The 19,700-nt window shown below is 40.7% G+C and overlaps 1 protein-coding gene across 7 annotated transcripts in view; it reads right to left on the bottom strand.

The window, feature by feature from the left end:
- The window catches only part of ELMO1 (engulfment and cell motility 1), a 304,867-nt gene that overhangs the window by 241,070 nt on the left and 44,097 nt on the right, over nucleotides 1-19,700 (bottom strand). For 6 of the 7 annotated variants that reach the window (XM_066192198.1, XM_066192190.1, XM_066192232.1 and 3 more), the window contains 2 exons: nucleotides 13,706-13,855; nucleotides 884-924 (listed from right to left, as the gene is read on the bottom strand). In XM_066192198.1, the coding sequence (XP_066048295.1) occupies nucleotides 884-924; nucleotides 13,706-13,783 (119 nt within the window). In that variant the 5' untranslated portion in view covers nucleotides 13,784-13,855. Of the gene's footprint in view, nucleotides 1-883; nucleotides 925-2,203; nucleotides 2,259-13,705; nucleotides 13,856-19,700 lie in introns of those variants that run through there. The other variant, XM_066192242.1, reaches the window with a different exon arrangement.

Genomic DNA, 19,700 nt, shown 5'->3' with positions numbered 1-19,700 from the left:
TTCATAATTCAAAAAGTACCCTTTACATAATTTTAGTATGACCAAACAAGTGTCTGCCATTCCCATGTATTTCTCATACTTCTCATAGTTTTCCATAGCCTTCAATGATGAGTTCCAAAGTTTAAATTAAAAGCATGCTTACTAAGGGAAAACCTCAGTACAAATACATTCTAGTGATCTTTTTTTGCACTAAGCAAGATCACTAAGTTACTAAATCTGACCAAAAAAAAATGTACAGTACCAGAAATTTATGCTAGCTTATACAAGACACAATGGATATAGCATTAAATTGATATATTACATTAGGCATAAAATACCACCTTTTTAGCTCAGCAGCAATTTGATGAATACAACTAGTTTCTCCTGTGTGGTAGCACTTGCTTAAAAGAGCTTTTTTAATTAATCCATTAAACTTAAATTGAGGTATTTGTCTTAGCCAATTATTAGTCTATACTGCAGAATTTGCAATTAACATTTCAGTTTCATACGAACAGTCACATCAACTGGACCAGCTTACAGCACCCACTGGACTCAGTGCTCAAAATTCAGAGCCAGAGGCAGTGCGTTAGTCCCTTAACCCATGAAAGGCAGGGACCACAAGCCGAAGTGACTTGGCAAAATGCATCTCTGTGCAGAGAGGAAGGAAGCACTCAAAATGAGAGTCACCCACATGATGGAGCTGCTTTGTTAGGAGCCTCATCTTGCAAGCAATTGATCCAAAATGCACTGCAAATACAAAATTTGAAGCTAACACAAGAAGATTTAAGAAACTAACGACTAGTCATACAGGATATCTAGATTTTCTTTAGAAAAAAATCTCTTCTAGTTGGTTTAATATTTCAAAAAGCACTGCATCTAGTATGTACTCTATGGCAGAACTTACCCATCACAGACTTCTTTTATTATCGAGGACAGTGGCTTTTTCTGGTAAATGAAGAAAGAAAGAGAAAGAAAAATCACTAAATTAGAATACCTCTGAGCTCTTAGAATATGATTCCACAGTCAGTAACCGCAAAGAACAAAACTAGTGGCATTTCATTGTTTATTTAACATCAAGTGTGAAAGGATCCCAAAACTTTCTGCTGTTTGGCCTCATTAAGATAGCAATTCTAGACATATGCATTATGACATTATGCATTATTTTTTTGCCAACCTTAGCCCATATGACATAAACTCAATTTCTCAACTGAGAAATCAAAAGGGTCTTTTGTGTACACTGTATTTCATATACCCAACAGAAACAGAAGATTTAGATATCAACAAGAGCATTTTCCAGGAAAGACATCTGAAACCAGAAGACATTCAATAATTTTAAACCTTCTTCTGTTCCTTTCAGAGATGGTCATATGATGACAGTAATCCTCTCTCTTAAGTGCACACATGCAGGTCCCCCTCTGATAAAACACCACCTGGAAGGTGTTAAAATCCCAGATGTATCAGTTCTGCTTTATTCTCTACATCTGTGAGCACAGGAGCATTTGGACTGACTCAAAACAGCTCTCTTGCTTTGGGTCCCAAAATAGAAAAGAAGAAAACAGTCTAGCCTGGTGATGTTGCAACGCTTTGAACCTTGTTATAAACACAGGGTGCACACACATGTGTTTTTAGAAGACTTCTGGCTAAGAGAAAATGCATTTTTATGTCCCAAACCATAGATGAAATTGCATGGCAGAAAGAAACACACCAAATTTTACCAGCTGAGTAACTACTGAGCATTTTTCCCCAATAGTGAGTGACCACACAATGTCACACATATCTGTTGCTTCACAAATCACCTAAACATCTTAGGATTCCCCCTCTCTAATTACTTCCAATAATGACAGTTCACCGAGTTACTAAAAGCAAACAAACAAACACAGAAGAATCACCATAAAGCCATCCATAATTCAACACTATTATCAAAATAAGCTATTTACCTTTCATTTTTGTAGAAAATGATTAGTGGAAAAATTAGCCCAGTATCAGGGCATGTTATGTGAAGGAAGAAATATTTTTCCACTAACTTTGTTTCCTGTGCTTCACCACTGCATAGACAGAAAGGCAGAGACAGGACTCCTTGGCCAGCTCAGGATCAGGGAAGGATTTATTATTTCAACAGTCCAGTCAACTAATCCAGTTTATAAACAGGCAGAAACATAACACAAGTCCATTTTAATCAGACATGAATGAAAGCACCTGCTGAAAGGATTCTGTTCCTGCTTACCATGTTGTCTCAGCCCTTGGTTCCCTACCTTCCTCTTTCATTGCCATTTCTATTTTCACGTGACCACCCAAGATGATCCACACCAGGGAACTTAATCACACTAAAAGCTGGCCCAGGAGAAGGGGGGGGGGGGGGGCGGAAATAGTTGCACCAGGACCGATTTCCTCATCTGCCCGGCTATGTACCTAAATGATTAGCAAACACCAGCACATGGGGAGAACAGGCAGAACAGGGAAACTGCTCCATTCTGCAGCCAGAATATGTCCCATCTCCACAGCAGCTTCTCTGTTGCCCTGGCTCAGTTGTTTGCATAGCTGCAGGCAAGGCTGTGAAGCAGAGCAGGCAGATTATGCCACATAGAAAAAGTGGGGTTTCCTCCCAGTTTTTTTGGACTGATCAGTTCCTCAGTCTGGATTACTGTGTCACTTATGTACAACTACTTTGACATGCTGTCCTCCTCTCTGAGGGTTATTCCAGCTTCTGTAATCCTGTGAGAGCAATCCTGGCTTCCAATTGCTTTCTCTCCTCTACCTTTTAAGAAAAACAACAACAAATGGGGGGGGGAGAACAGAGGGAGGAGCACAGCTTTGTGTGGAGCCGGATAACCTCAGTTTGCCTTTCAGCACACATGTGCCAGCCTGTAAGGCAAACTGCTAGCCAAGCAGAGTGCAAAACTCTGCATGCTGCATCCCCTTCACCCCTCAGGATGCTACTGTAGGTCCTGTTCTGGTATCTCCATATTTTGAAAAAATTTTATCTGGGTTATTAATTCCTTTTACAAAGTAAACTGAAACCAGCTAGCAGATTCAATATAATGGAGGACAAAAAAGGTTTTTCTTCCATTATTTTCCCATAGGACCCATAGTCTCCCATTAGAAACTATGACAAAAAGACAATTTAACAACCTAAACTAGGAATAATATAAATACTGTGAAGGCTGGATTAAATTTCAAGTAATAATTTGGGTACTTCTAAGTTCTCTACACCATCAGCTTTTATGTCCTTTGTCAACCCATTCACCTCCTACCCCCTTTGCATCATTATATGACAAAATCTGAAACTAAGAACTTGGACAAAACAAACATAAAACCCCTGCAAGAAATCAATTAGAACCTGTAATGAACAGCTAAAAGAAAAAGCAAGTGGATCCCATACAATAAAAAATATTTATACAGCCTCATGGTACAGCTTGGTCCTCATGTGGCACTACTGCTACAGCACTTATGTGAGTAAGCACAATTCCTGATGAAAGAAGTAACAAGATGAAAAAAAAAAAAAAAAAAGTTGAACTCCTCTGGGACACAGAGTTTGCAATTAGTGATTTGATAACACTTTACAATTTGATAAATGTAAAATAAATACCACCACAGCAATACTAATAACTACTAGCAATATTAACAAGCTGTAGCTCCTAATAATCCCTTGGGCTGCACTCCCTCTACATGTAAGTCTCCAGAAAAAAAAATTTCCCCTTCCCTAGGTGGGAGATAAATTGCCCCCAGCAGGTTGTTCACAAGAGGGGTGTCATTGCAAGCAGGTGAGGGCTGCCATGACTCCCTCTGTGCACTCTCCCGGGTGGAGGCTGGTTGGCAGGAGCGTGCTGCAGGGACACCCTCGCAGGCAGAGCACAGAGCTGGCAGCAGCTGCCTGCACAGCCAGGCTCCCTTGCCAGCAGATCCCTGCCTTGCTCTGGGAGTGAGTGACAGGTAGGTGACTGCCCAGTTCCTGCTGCACTTCCCAGCTGGCTGACAGCCACCCCCAGAATCCTGCCGCAGCCTGCAAGGCATGAAAATATGTTTGGGTACCAGTGTCAGGGCATGACTGTCTACTGCATGTGGCGGACCACAGCACGACTAGAAAACAAAGAAAAAATAAGGTAGTCTATTTTTTTTTTTTCATTTTTTAACCATGGAAAATGAGGTAAAAGTCTATTTCCATTTTATGCAGAGTAAATCCACTTGGCAGGCCATTCAAAGTCACTTATTTTTTTTTTGCTCCTGGCTCTAAATATCTGCCAAATGTCAAAGAGCATATATTTGAAGGTTTTGTTACCTTAATCTTAATAAAATTATGTTTATGGAAATTCACTTACCTTTGCTGCATTTACAGTTCTAAGAAGTCAAATTTACCTTAATAGTCAATGTACTTCAAAGAATTTCTTACAATCAGTCTAAAACTATTTTGAAGTTTTTCCTTTATAGAAATGAGTATTTTGTGCTAGTGCTTTTTTTTTTTTTTTTTTTTTTTGTCTCTGTGTCTTCTCTTAGACTTGTAAAAATGAAGTAAGCTTTTACACATGCTGAGATGCTCATTTAAAGCTCTTAGAAGACCAGGCTGTTGCTTTAATGTACAAAATAACAGAGATCAAAGTAAACTTCATGCTCCCTACAGGAGATAACACCTTCAGCTAACTTATCACAGTATCTGCACTGAGCACATTGGTTAGAATAAAAGTATTTTCCTAAAGTAGGTATTAAATTGATAGCTGAAGTTAAGTGACACTGGAGCATTATAGCCTCATGACTTACTGATCTGCACACAAGGGGAGAATCTTGACAACGACACAGAGCACAGGCAGCCCTACAGCCAATGTGAATTTACACACCTGGTAAAGCTCTATTTGCATTGTCTGGTTGGCACAGGTGTCCAAGATTCAGGTGGGGCCCTAATGACATCCACCATGCAGGTCACCAATTCTGAGCTCACCTGCACAGATCTCAGTCTGGTCTCCAGGTTTTGTGTGTTGGGATACACACACACCCCTAATTAGATCTTCTGGAGTACCCACCCTTGCTACGTGTGCAATATTTGGTAGCATTTCCAAAGTAACTTGCAGAACACAGACTGAGATTTCCCACTCTGATTTCCTCACCAGTTTCATCCTTTCATGCCTACCCCTATGGAGAACTCACAGGGGACCAGTCACCAGGAAGAACTAAGCACAGGTGTGTAAGACTGTAAGTTGGGTTAGTCAAGACCACTGTTTTGTTCCAGAGAAATCATGGGATGAGCAAAAGCAAGCAAAGAATATCCAAGATCTCAATGCTGACCAAGCTCTAGGTCCTGTTCAAACCACCAATAGTACTCCAATTTGGGTTTAAAGCACTTCCAAATCACACAGCAACTCTGAGTGTGTGTATATGCATGTGTGAACTGTAAAGAGGACAGAAGTCTAAATCCAGGTGGAAACCTGTGTTACATGTGCAGTTCTGATATACTTTGTGCAATACCAGGAAATTGTAGACAGGTTTCTTTTAGGCCAAGTCTGAATATCTTTCCTTTCCACATGACTAACAGAGATTCATTGCTTTTTTCATTTTGCTAGGTTGGTTTGTTAGGTTCTGCTTGTTGGGATTTTCTTTTGGAGAATGATGGGAATACACCTCTCCCTGTCTGACACCTTTTAACTGCAGAAGTAACAAGAAAAATCTATAACTTTGCTGTCTTTAAGCCTATCACAGAAAAAAAATAGCAGATGCAGCACATCTGTTAGTATGAAACAGCATTCAGGAAAAAAGTTCTGTTGCTGATCTGTGCATCTGTCAAAAAACAGAACTTCAAGTCAGTAAATACAACATTCTGCCTTATAATTAATGACACTAATAAATCTTTCAGTGCTAAAGTCATTTTTATGGCTATTAAAAAGCAGAAAAACACCTCTATTCACAATCAATGGAGGCTTTATCTGTCACTGTCATGCACCAGGGTCCACACTGGACTGCTGGCAAACAGCAGATGCCAGGACCCCTCGTTCCATGACTTGCTACTTTAGCATTGGTTTCCTGTGGTGTAAGAGACAAGGTCTTCTGAAAGGGGAAGATGCTGGAGTGCTTTGGACTTCAGCCTTCTCATCCTGCTCTGAACCACTCTGGGAATTAACACTACTCATTGATTACAGTGGAATACTGGTGAGACCAGACTTGTTAACTTATTATCGGGTATCTATAAAAGATGAAAGAGAGGACTTCTCTAACCCAGGGGAGCACCACAGAGAGTGAATGCCTGAAGGACAGGGACACCACAGTACCACAGTAAAAGCGACCATAAAACCCAGCCAAGTCCAGGCCAACACCACACAGTTGCGGAGGTGCAGCAACACAACCCAGGGCTGGAAACATTCACACCTCAGAGATGACAGGCAAAACCCTCAACAAGTGCAGCTGCTGATGGAAGAGAGCTTCCTTTAGCTCAGTTCACAGCTCTTAAGGTGGTAGTTTTAACATGTCAGTAGCAACACCTTGGTATAAATTTAGCAATAAGAGTTCCACAGAGCTCACAAGACTTAGGGAAACCTGGGTATTCGTGTCCTCTCCCTCTTCACTCTCAAGCTGCAGCTCCCTCAGTTAGTCCCTTCCCACTCCCAAAGAGATCCTCACTCCTGAGTCTGCATTCCACCTGACCTAAGCATTGACCCACGGATCATATGGTTAGGATGTTATAGTGACTGTGCAACAAGGAAGCAGCAAAATAAAGCGTTAACAAAAAACCTCAATCAAAAAAAAGAAAACCATAAACAGAATTTTACAGATACTTCTTACTATATATCTAGTGTCCTAACAAGCCGTAACACTCCCTGTTTTCTCAAGTAGGAAAACTAAAAACTCCCAGTCTAGAGTACCGAAAGTTAAAAAATACCTATGGACCCACATTTGTGGATTTCAGCATATTTGCATGCAGCATTCTTGCCTCATATATTTAAAATAAAGCCAAAACACACTTTTAAATACAAAGCAGGGCTTTAAGATGTGGCTCTTCACACAACCTATTAGGAGAGCATGCCTTTGAAGACTGAGTGAAGAAACCCCAAACCCCCAGCTCATGACTGACACATTGCTGGCCTACAAGGGCAGATGTTTCTCCATGAAGGCAAAAAAAATTTTACTGTGGGATTTTTGGTATTACTCTCTTCCGTATTACAATCTGTATGTCTATAACTAGAATATAATTGAGTCATAAAGAGTGCCTGGATACTCCAACTGGCCACATGAATTAATTCACATGAATTAATGTGAATTAATTAATCAGTCCATAACTTCAGGAATCTCGTTGTTACACATTTCCCATAAATAAGAGCAGAATTAACTTAAGAGATGGGACTCCTGCTGATAGTTAAAAAAAATTTATGGATGCAACCTTAAAGTCATGTTTAGCCTTCATCTTGAAAATGCCATCAGCTGCAGATGGCAAAATTCAGGCTCCATCAGGGAGGTACTGGCAAGAATTATGGAGCCAGTAAAATCAGATATGAATTAAGTCAAACTGAACCCCAAACCAACCAAAGAAAAAAACCCACAAACCCACAGAAATCAAGGGGAGAATTTTAAAAGTGCTTTATCTCTCTCTAAAAAAAAATAAATTTCTAAACACCCTTTATGCTGGAGATCAGGAACACTGGCATATTAGTTCTATAGACCTCAAATGTATCCTAGCTCTACTTGCACTTCTATTTAACAGAAAAACAACCAGCCAACCAACCAACCAACCCCTGTCTACTGCACTGAACTTATGGCTCTTAACCTAGAAGACAGCACCATGTAGAAAGCATAAATAGCATCCATTAGACTGTAATTCACAAAACATTTCTTTTATTCTCCCTCTCCCTTTCTTTTACAGGGTCTAAACCTTCTGCGCAGCTATTATCTCTTCCATCTACTAGGCCTTGCTGCTGCCTCTGTATCATACGGAAGCAGTAAGAGAGTTTTTATGTATTTTTCGGTGATGAGGTCCCAGCCACACACACCACAGGACATAAGTTTGCAGCTTTGAAAGACTCCAGCCAGCCAGTGGGAATGTGGCTTTGGACAAGCCAGACTAATAAAATATAACATGTGACAATAACATTGCCCCTTTTATCCATGCTGGCTGGCTGCCACCACATCAAAGAACTGAGGCTCTAATGATGACTACTCCAATGCCACAGTCCTGTAAGAAAAGGAATCATATTTTTCAAACTCCATTGTATTTAACAATTGGTTCATTATGTTAATGAAGCATTGTCTATGTATACAAGTGTGTCAGTGCATTGAATTATATCCAGTGCACTAAAACATCTGCATTATTGTTTCCAAGGTCATTCTTGCTGCTGAACAGCTTTTGCAAAATAAATAAAAGTAAAAAATTGAGACCTTCCGTTAGTCCAACAAAGAAAATGGAAAAAAATCACATAAAAATAAAGGATAGGATTTCTTTACCAGCTCTATTAATAATATTTTCACTATGTTTATGTGCCACTGAGCACCTGCCTTATGATCAGTTTCATATTCAATTTTGTGAAGCTGAAATATGACAGGTAAAACAAGGACCAACTCCAAAAGCATCTGTTTGGCATCTAAACACTGATTTTAAGTAAGCCCTACCTTTAACAAACTGGCTTAAGACAACGAAGTGGTTTTCAATTCTTTTTGAAAAAGTAGCCACCTTTAGGTTCATCCATCTTTGGGCAAGTCTTCCATCAGCAGCAACTGACATCCTCCTTTAGAATGGCTGCGATACAGCTGCAGTGGCTGGCCTCGGGCACTGGCTCCTTCTCCCATCTGACAGAAAGGAGCTGCTGCTAGCAAATCCAGGCATGGAACATTTTTATAAGTCAGTGTTAGACTTTTTTTTTCTCTCCCCATGAGCTGCTTCATGGCCCTCTACCTTCAAGAAACTGAGATCCTGTCAGCTGTTAAAGGCACTGACATTTCGCTTTACTATAAACTCAGGATGTGCAATAACGTGGGAAATCTTAGCAATATCCATACCGAAAATCATCACTAGTTCCAGCTACTGCAGTACCATTACACTTTCTGGGTAAGAGTTCATATAAATTTGCAGGTTTGTGGGAAGGAGGCAAGAGCTTCTCCCTTCATTCCCTTAAGAACCAAACCCTTGATTTTGAGGGAGTCAGAGTCTGGAGCCAGAATGAAGCACAGAGAGCAACACTTCACAGTAGGGTGAGACAGTGAGACATCAACACCCCTGTCTTGATCACTGCTTGAACAATGGTGGTGCTCACTAATATTGCATACATTTAGACTCGTGATGCCAGGATTGTTTTGGTATACTGCTATTACTAGTGACAGTACTTGCAGAAACGGTATCTATTCTTAGTCTATACACATGGCAGAAGCGATGTGCCACTTTCTTTTCTCTAATTAAGCATTTCACAATCCCTTTTGAACTTCATTTTTCCCCACAGTTTGAGAAACGCTGCACTAAATCCAGTAACAATCCCCAAGGGTCTAGATTTAGGTCTGAAACCAGATTTAGGTTTGAAAGTTCCTTTAAAAAAAAAAAACAAACCTTACTGGTGACCTTTTAATAGGCAGTGAAGTACAATGACTTCTATGAAGACGACAAAAAAACAATTAAAATGACATGGGCAGAAGAGATGGGACAACTTGAAAAAGACTCCTAAAAGATAAACTTGCTGAGTAAATCTAAACTTTGGAGAGAACATTATTGTAAAGCAGCTGCACTTCTATTAACATGAAATTGTCATATGACAGTGCTCATGTAAATTTTGCTCACGGTGTGAGATTTGTGCTTTGAAAAGAAAATACAGCTTTCCTCCTCCCCCCACCCTTCACTTCTTTTTGCTAATGTAAAGATTCACATCTGCTAATTTAATCCATGTTTAATGATCTCATAGGTAAAAGCAAACCTGGAGGAAGAGGTTGTTCAGCCAAGTTTAATTATAAACTGTTTCTTCCCATAGGAAAGCCTTGTTTACCTCCAAGGCTAAGGAAGTTCATCCCCAAGCTTAGAGAAATCTGGTTTTAGTACAACTTGGGTTCAGACATACGAGTGGATTTGAATGGGATAAGCCAAAATAGATGTTGTCCCCAAATATCCATCTTGTGCCTTGCATGAAAGCTGCTTCTCCTGCAGCAGGAGCAGTGTAACTGTAAATCCACAAAGTATCCAGGTAACCTAAAACCAGCATTGGCTTACCTAAAATAATTTGTACTGTAAAAAAACCCCAACAGCTAAGAATTGCACATAATGGGCACAAATTAAAGCATGCAGGCTTTCACTGAACAGAAGAAATACCACCCTCTTATGAAATAGCTATTTCTGGGACAAAGAAAGAGAAGACAGGATAGACTAGCCAGCATCCTGGTTCACCTCTACAGACCCTGTACAGTCTTATTCTTAACATCTTCTAGAATAATCAACCAGGAGAGTGAAGATAACAGACAGTCAGCATCTACCATTCGTTTCTTCCCCAGACTGCATTGCTAAAACGTCCACAAAAAGATCCCAATGCAAATTCAGACACCAGCTCATTTCCGTTCCTCCCCTTACATGACAGAAAGACGAAAGCATGAAAGATCAATGCTATACACAGTTCTTAAAGGCACAATCAAGTCTTCATATTAAAAATTAATTTTGGGCACAGTTTTAATATTGCTAGTACAGATTTATGGAGGAGGGGAGAGTCTGGATTCTATTTTTCTAATTTATAATTGAGAAAAATGATGGAATTGGGAGGGAAACCCAAATAAACCCCAAGTATTCTGGAAGAGAGTAACTGAATTCAATCAAGTCCATCTCTCAAAAAGGCACGGTTTAAAATCAGTTCCAATGTGTACAGGCATCAGCCAGTTGCCAGGTTTACTGCAACTGAATAAGTTGCCACCTGGTAAGAGAGAGAGGGAAGTAAATAAGAGATAGTTTTGCCCTCCTTGTTTAAACAACTTTCCAAGAAAAAAGCACTTGTAAAACCCTGACACCAAATAGTACATGTCAGTGAAGGAGGAAAAAGATTTTCTTTACATTCCTTGGAGGCAGGCATAGAGGCTAATTCCAAAAGGCACTTAATTATATATTAATTTTTCTGGCACAGAATCTCTCTAACTGAGTGAGACTAATTTTGAGTGATTAAATTTCAAACCACCATTGGCGAACCCAGGTTAAAAAACTCATAGAAATGCAGTGAGAAGCCTCAACTTGAAAAGGCTCTGTGCCTCCTGAAGTCCAAGTTGTCAGAAGTCATGCAGTTGGAGGGGAGTGTAAAGTTTAATAACATTTGGCGAAAGAAATACTCACGAGCTCTTTTAAGGCCCAACACCTGCCAGTACGCCACTGTCAGTGGTTCTGGTTTCACAGTGGCATTTTTTCACTTTGAAAATATTTTACTCTCTTCATTGCTAAGGAAAACATGCATACGCACAGCAAGTAAATTAGAATAACGTGCAACTGAATATGAATAAGTGCTTCCAAGTATATGCAATGAGCAACCTTAAAAAACCTCCCAGATTTTCCTCTGATTTCTTATATGGTATTTGTACTTTAGTTTTTGGAATGGCCTCAGTACCCTGAATGATAAAGAACTGGCATCATGCTACAGTGATGGGGTTTTGCTGGGTTTTTTTTAAAGTTATATTATAGTGCTGTTCATTTAAATACTATTTTTCTTGACGGTAAGAAAGAGAGAGAAGAAACCAACATGGAAAAGTTTTTAGGATTTTCTGAATGTATGTCCAATGGTGACTGAATGAGCAGATCCCACCTGGGACACAGGCACTGGCTGCAGTGTCTGGTCAGTGGGTAAGTCATTTCTCTTTTCTGCCATCCTTCTCCCTCCTCCCCTTTATCATCTCCGACAGCTAGCCATCTGAGGGATGAATCATCTCCTCCACTACAGCTCCTCAACTGAATAGCTGCTTTAAAGGAAACAGATTGAGGAAAAGTTAGCACACTAAGTGAATCAAAGGCAGAGCTGTGTGTTCCAAAGTATGTATCACCCTATATATTTTCATGGTTCATTCCCACATTGCTCCCGACCTTGAAAAAGGTAAATACGTGTGTTTGTGTGCATGGCTAGAAGAAAAGGATGTTTCTTTCCCATCTTTCCATGTCAGAAAGGGGAGGGATGAGACTCTCAAACTTCATTCCCTCATTTCCATTTCCCTCTGCAACGGGAGCAGGCTGCTGTTAATTCTTCTGCCTTTTGGCCTTACTTTCCCTCTTCTTCCTCCTCCTACCCACAAAGTGGCTTGAGGAAGCTTGCAGATAACTTGGTAGGCTGTGTTTGAGGAGTTTTACCCAATATAATTCAGCATTGATCTTTCTTGTCTCCTTCAGACTAAAAAACAAGGTACTAGGAAAGTAAGCTAATATTACAGATAAGGTATGAGGGTTTTTTGAGAATTACTTTAAGTTTTTTTTGTAAATTAAACCAAATAATTTTCACATAATTTTACTGCTGTTTGAAAGAGACTTCATGATATTTTTTTCAGTTTTGTCTCCATTGTACTTAGTTCATCCTGACTAACATGCCTCTTTCCCTGGACACAGTGTGCAGTGTCTGCCATTTGATACAAGAATTAAAAAGTAAAACATTCTTCACTCCAGAAGGCAAAAGATTTCTATGCTTACTGAAAAATTTCAGCAAATGAAAATGGAAAAGTTTGGCAGGTCAAAAAAACCAACCTGCAAAGTTGGGTTTCACTTGGGAACTCCCTTTTCCTCTAAGGGGGCTTTCAGAATACTTAAAAATCATACTGCTGTGATTACAGCCACCCTCAAGTACCATGTTTCTTCAAATTTCACACAGGAATTTCCCAGGCATGTGCCACAAAAGGGTTAACTAAAGTGAAACTCACTGCACTGCATGAAGAAATTACTAACCCATTTCAGTAATACATTTTCAGTGTGAATTCAAATGCTCTCCCCTCTAGTAGACCTTTATAATGTACTGAGTCCCCAGACACACCAGGGTCTTAAGGACACTATAAAATGCTTTTCTTCACTCTGAATACTATTTACAGAAATAATAATAATTCTAGCCAGGTAACATGCTGCAGGATTTCAAAATGTTAAGGGTAAGCTGTTAAATATTAAAGAGGTTGCTTTTGATATTAATACATGGGCCACAAAAACAATCTTAGAGAAGTCCAGAATATAAAGCATGGCCCTTGTATAACTTGTTTTTGTTTCCCCCACCACAATTTCCTAAAAAAGTGATTATTCATAATTTTGAATTTGTTAATTCCAATCCATCCACGGGGCCATTATTTTTGAGCTAACCAGATAAACAGAACAACCACCAAGATTCCTGAACAGAACAACAAAGATTCTCCTGCTCACAGTGCACCACTACTTAAGTTCCAAAATCTGCACTTGCTGCAGCCATTCAGTATGATTCTACTCCAAATACAAAGCACTGACTAGAAATTCGAAGACTTTCCACCCAGAGGTAACAACACTACCACAATTTTACAGTTGAACAAACTAAGGCACAAAAGTGTTAAGTGGGTCACACAAGCAGTAAATGCCTTATTCAAGCAGCTGTTCAGAAAGAAAAAGCAAATGAAGAAACCAGCTAAACACATCAAAAACCTTAAGCAGTAAGAGAGGAAGAGGGTTACAGCCCTTATAAAACGCACCTTCTACCCCACATACACTCATAGGAAAATGCACATGCACTGAAGTAAACATAAATACAGAGAAAACATGCAGAGGAGAACTTATTCATGAACAGGGCCAGCTGAGCACAGGTACATAGGCACTTACTTGATCTATTTCCATTAACTTGGGGAAGGCACCTGGCCATTCAATAGCCACCTTCACTATATCAGCAGGAGGGGGCATTGCGACGCTGCTGTTCTTCGGAGCCAGTACAACTGGACACTAAATACTGCAGAGAGTCTCTCTCATTCACACCTGCAGGGAGAGGGAAAAAAAAAAAAAAAAGAAAAAAGAAGAAAGAATATTACAGCAGTTCAGGCAGAACTCCAGCACCGCCGCCCCAGTCTCCTACATTTCCCCTGGCTGGGCAGGTGAATGAAAACGTGTGTGTGTGTGTGTGTGTGTATGTGCAGGAGCAGGAGGACAGCACATATTACAGGAGCAAACACAGGACACAACGCCACGACACTCTGCACAGCTCGGCAGCCTGTTAGAAAGATGGCTGAAGCACTGAAATGTACGGTGAATAATAGGCATGCATTAGATTTAAATAGAAAAACTATTTTTAAATATTATTAAATATGCTGGTGGAGAAAAAGCGACAAACTAGAGAAAGCTCCTGTTACAGTGTCACTCCTGGAGTCCCAGGGAATGTGACCCAATCGGTTAATGCTGGCACTTCAGGAGAAGAGATTGCCCAGGAAGTTATGGCCAGGAAACACTGTTTCTTTTAACTATAGCAATGATCTTCTGGGTGTTCACAAATAGATCACTGCACTATAGCAACCAGTATGTCAGGAAGAAGGCAGAACACACAGCAGTTTCCACATATACATACACACACACACACATCCTCACCTCACAGATCCAGAGATACCCACATATAAAATACTTCTGTATGGTACATCTCAGACACGTGAATACACAAGGATGTACTATATATTCACAGTGACATAATCAGCTATATAAACACGTCAAAATTCTGCAAGAATATGGACATCAACAGGATCTCGTGTCAAATAGCGTGAGCTGTGTATTTCAGGGAAAGAGGAAAGGGGAAGGACCAAATCCTCAGGGTTTGTAGACTTGAAGTTCTGTCTCTTCTGACTCATCCAAGTTTATAACCTTCTGACAACAACAACAAATGTTTATCAAGAGTGTGTAGTGCCTCTCTGGGCTTGTAAACAAAGCTGCTGTACCCCTCTCTCAGCTCGGTGGTGGCAGGTCACCCTCTGTAGTAGCAAAGCTCCTCAGTACTCAGACACAGCAGCCCGAGTACCCTTCTACAGATGGGGAGGTTCCTGCTTGCTTTGCCAAGCCCTCCACAACAACCATGGCATTTCCTGCATGCTCTGCTGAGACCCAGCAAAGCACCATCACGTATCACAAAACAAGAAAAGCTGTAGAAATCCCCAGCAGTGCAGTCCCACTTCTTCTTGGCAGAAAAAGAGAAGGAAGTGGTGAAAGCATGGAGACATGTTTGCACATACATCCTTTCAAAGAGCTAAGTCAAGAGAGGAGCTGGCTGAGTAAACCAGACATTCAAAGACACAAACAGGTACAGGTTAAAAAAGGCTTTGACCACCTCCTGTTGCTGCTTCAACTAACCTGGTCTAATGACCTTTCTTCAACAGAAGAAAGGCAGAAGCCGGAGCTCAGATTGCTCTGAACAAAATTGTGAAATCATCCCTTTATTGGGAAACATTGTACCTTTGTCTCAGACTACTTTTATAAGTGGGAGTTCATCCAGCCTTCTGGATGTCTCCGTCTTTCCTTTTCTCTTGTGTGCCTCTGGTCTGCTTTGAAAAGGCTCAGTCCTCTGACTCTGTGAGCCCTGCTACATTCTACATAGGGCTCTCAACACATAATATAAAAGCAATTTATGAACTTTAACACTCCAGCAATTTATTTCCAGCAACGGCAGTTCTGACGCTGACAGGATCGCACATCACCACAAAGCAAAGCGCAAGGCAGTAAATAAGACAATGGACGGTCTATAAATAAGACTGGATTGCAGGAAGTGCCTTGAAAGACTAAACAATGTGATTAAGAAACACTGTGATATTGTCTACATCTGGTAGATGTTACAGGAACAGGGAATAAACACAATTAAAGCAAGCAGCTGGCATGCTGGTCATTGAGAAAATTGGGCATTTACTTTTGGCTGTCTTCAACCCTGCAGAGCCTTAGCAGATGCAAAGTTCACACAATTTCTTCCCGAAACATCAAACTCCCACCATTCCTATCTCCAACCAGTGGTCTCCTTGCTGTGCAGCGCACTTGGCTCAATCAACCAGCAAAAAAGCCAACGCAAAAAAAAAGTATTTTTGGTCATCTTTTTTTTACTATGTTTGACTCAAACAGCTAGTCAGAGGTGATACAACATGGGAGAGGGGAGAAGTGAGGTTTCTTGGCAGCAGTGAGCTGCTAATCCACCTCGACAGTCAATTGAAACTGAGACCTTGGCACTTTCTGCTCCCACACTCACAGTGACGGTGTCTCCCACCTCCTCAGCCGCGCAGTCCTTGGTACTCTCAGCCTGCCCGTGTTTTGGTATTAAACTGTCTGCAGCACTTAAGTGGGGCTGACTCACCCAGGGCCTGACCAACAGGCTACTCCCTGCATTCCCTGGCTTGGCACCCCATCCCTGGCAGCAGGGATCCTGGAAGCCTCAGCCGGAGCATGAGTTTGCTGGCCACAACACAAAAAGAGCAGTAGCAGCTCCTGCCAGACAAACTTGACTGAGGATAGCTTCAGCTGAGTAAGCCTTTATTTTCAACAGTTCTATCTTCCCCCATCATGTTTCTTGTACACTTTTAATGAAAAAAAATCAGCTGTAGACCACACATCTAAAGAGATAGAAGGGAGACCTATAAAAACTACAGAATCCACCTATTGCATGAGCAAACACAGTTTCTTTTGACTAAGAAGTAACTTGTGGCCCAATACCTTCCCTCCAAAGCTCACAATAAATGCTGGAGAAAAAACACTGATTCATGACCACTGGCTGGAGAGTACAAAAGTAAAACAACATTACACAGCAATAAATTTGCAGAAAACTTCCATTTTCCCATGCATTTGAGGGTATTAACCCTCATTTTGCTGCAGCAAGTTGCGAGCTATCTTGACTCACACAGGAAGAATCAAGGGAAGCTGATGTTAAATTAATTAGATTCAGCTATGGAAAATAAGCACTTATATTCCAAAGCAAGGTGCAAGAAAAGTCTGCCACAGCATTCAGCAGACAATTTCATTGTGACTAGGTTTAATGTAGGCTAGCACAGATCTCCTACATAATTATAATTATTACTATACGTATGCTTCTACAGTCATAAAACACAAAGCAAAGTGACAGATCTTTAACTAATACAAGTGGATGTAGTCCCACTTCTCCCACCAGAAGACCAACTCAAAGATAACAATGTGGTCTGAATGCTGAAAAGCATATAAAATCATCACTTTGTTTCTTTTCTCAGTGGACATCCTAGGCAAATGGGCTGACTTCTTTCCTAATTCATATTCTTATGAATCCAGTGCAACATACAAAAGATAATTTAGTTTCATTCTACCTACGTGGCAACATCAGAAACAAATATTCTTTTTGGGGTTTTTTTTTAAAGGCCAAAATTAATGTTTAGTTGTCATCCCAAAAGTAGGACTGTGAAGAAAATTCTGCAACCTACAGTGCTGACAATTCAAAATTACCTACTATTTATTCCCATGGTACGCAGTGTGTTAGATACTGCCCAGCAAAATAAGGAAGGCAGAAACCCTGGTTTGAAATGGTTCCAATTTAGTAAGCAATTTTCATTATGTGAATGAAGAACTAGAACTGTTTTCAGCTGCTTTTTATTAAGCCAGCAGCAGTCAAACAGTGAAAAGGACAGGGATGTCGCTGAAGGGTCTCGTTATGGCGTTTTCTCAAGTACAATTCCTTTTTGTCTCCCAGTGGGATCTGAGAAGCACTGACATGTAAGAGCAACTTTCCAACTCATTTTTACATTTGTTTTCAAGGCAGAATCTGAAGACAAGAAGGATGCATGTGCAGGCATAAGTGTATGAAGAGGAGGAAGGAGTCAGAGGAAAAGGAAGGCAAATTCCCATTGTTTTCCCTAATGCAGGCAAGGAGATGTAACCTGGAGAATGTTTAAGCAACTTACTTGCTCAACAGCACACTATTTTATAATTTGAGGGGGAAAGAACACAACCAAAGCATGTCTACCACTTGAACATGCTTTCTTCCATCAATGTGATTTTGCAGAACTATAACAGATTATCCCATTAAAGTGTCAATTTTGCAGTTTATTGTTATTACCACATACAGTACATTTATGCATTGCAGCCATACTATGAAGGAGTTCCCATGGTCTGCTAAGTCAGAGTAATAAACATCCAAGCTGGAAATCAAAGTATGTTTAATTTAATGTAAAAATACATCAGACGGATATGCAAGCTCTCAATTTACCTGCCTGGCTCTGAAGGATTCATTCAGTACAAATGTGAGTAAAATATATTGAATTTTCCCCTTCTACTTATGCACTGCATGTGGAAAACAGGAATTTATTCATGTATGAAATCAGTTCTCAGTGGAACTCTTTTTTTCAAACTTGTTTTGCAATTTCATTGGCACTTTCCATACAAAGATCTCAAAGTACTTTAAATAACTTAAAGTTATCAGAGCACATCTCTCAAGAAATAAATCCTATTCTTACTCCACAGACAGAATAAAAAAGGCAAGGCTAATAGGAGCTATGTGACTTGCAGCTCTACTCATAAATGTAAACAGCAGCCTAGACATCTTATTTCTTCTTTTACAGAAGAGAGGTAATATTCAAAGAGCAGGCCAGCTCATTTCATGAACAGCTCGAGTAAGAAAATTAATGACTAGAAAGTGACTGAAGGAATGCCACATGCACTTGAGGATTTAATAAAACAAAGCACGTGTTTCTCCTGCCTGGACAAAAAGCAGCATATACTGCACCTGGAGCTGGCACAGATCATGCCACCCCCAGACACAGGCAAGTTTTGCATGGCATTTCTCGAAGGTGACGGGAAAGCAGGGCAGTAAGGGCAACAGGGCCAAGCAGGATGCAGTGGGTGCTGGCAGGGAGCTGAGCCCTGGCTGGGCCCACAGCAGGAGGAGAGGCACAGCTCCCTCTGCTCGGCACCTTACATAAGGAACCACTTCTTGTCAAACCTCATCAGCTTCCTCCGCTTTGCTCCTGCCGCCCCAGCAAACAGAAACTAAGTGGCAAGTTCAGCTGGAAGGTCCCTCGGGGACCAAGTCTGATTAACGATTTTAGAAAGATAATCCAACGCTGGATTAATATCCCCCAAGAGAGTTATTTTTGGAGTTAAACTGCATGACTGAACAGCTGAGTCTAAGGAGCTGTAAACACGCTCTACCATCTCTGCAAGTAATGAAAACAGAGCAGAGAAGCCAGGGGGCTGGATGTACACTCTGTGTACATAAAAATGCTTTCATGCTGCCTTTTTTCTTCTTAGGCATTCAGTGCTATTTGCCCCTGAACCAGACAGGAGTCAATGGCCCAGCAGACCTATGTCAATAAAATCTGTGGAAGTTTTGACACAAATGGAAGATAAAGCTGTACAGAAGCTATCAGCCGTACTCTAGTAAAGGATGAAAAAAAAAAAGGCAGCGGTCTCAAAAAGCAGGCAACCTGGGTGGGGGTGCTACCACTCGGCAGCAGCCACCAACACTGCAGGAACACCTGACCCCCCTCAACTGACTTCCACGGTTCAGAGCAGTCCATCAGCTTCCAAACAGGAACATTTCTTTGATGCTGAACCCTAAGTCTGCTGATCTATAAAGCATCATTAGACCAGGAATGAAATATTTAATACAATGTTAAAATGAGCTTTGGACCCTTCAGGTTTAAATACACCACCCTTCCTCTCCAAAATAAGTGGAGACCTAGTATTGGAGGAGATTTTAGGATTATGGGTGTCAAATGTACAGGACGGGACATTTTTTGCCACTGGTAAAGCTGCTCAGGAAAGACTGCTGATATTTGTGTGGTTATCACCTATCTCACTCCCAGCATGCCCGTAGCCTTTCTTCACAGTTTCATTCCAAGTA

The sequence above is a fragment of the Chamaea fasciata genome, unplaced genomic scaffold (genome assembly GCF_029207755.1).
Source record: "Chamaea fasciata isolate MVZ Bird 193981 ecotype frontalis unplaced genomic scaffold, bChaFas1.0.hap1 SCAF_1, whole genome shotgun sequence".
Classification (NCBI taxonomy): Eukaryota; Metazoa; Chordata; class Aves; order Passeriformes; family Sylviidae; genus Chamaea; species Chamaea fasciata.
This window is presented reverse-complemented; position numbering and strand designations above follow the sequence as displayed.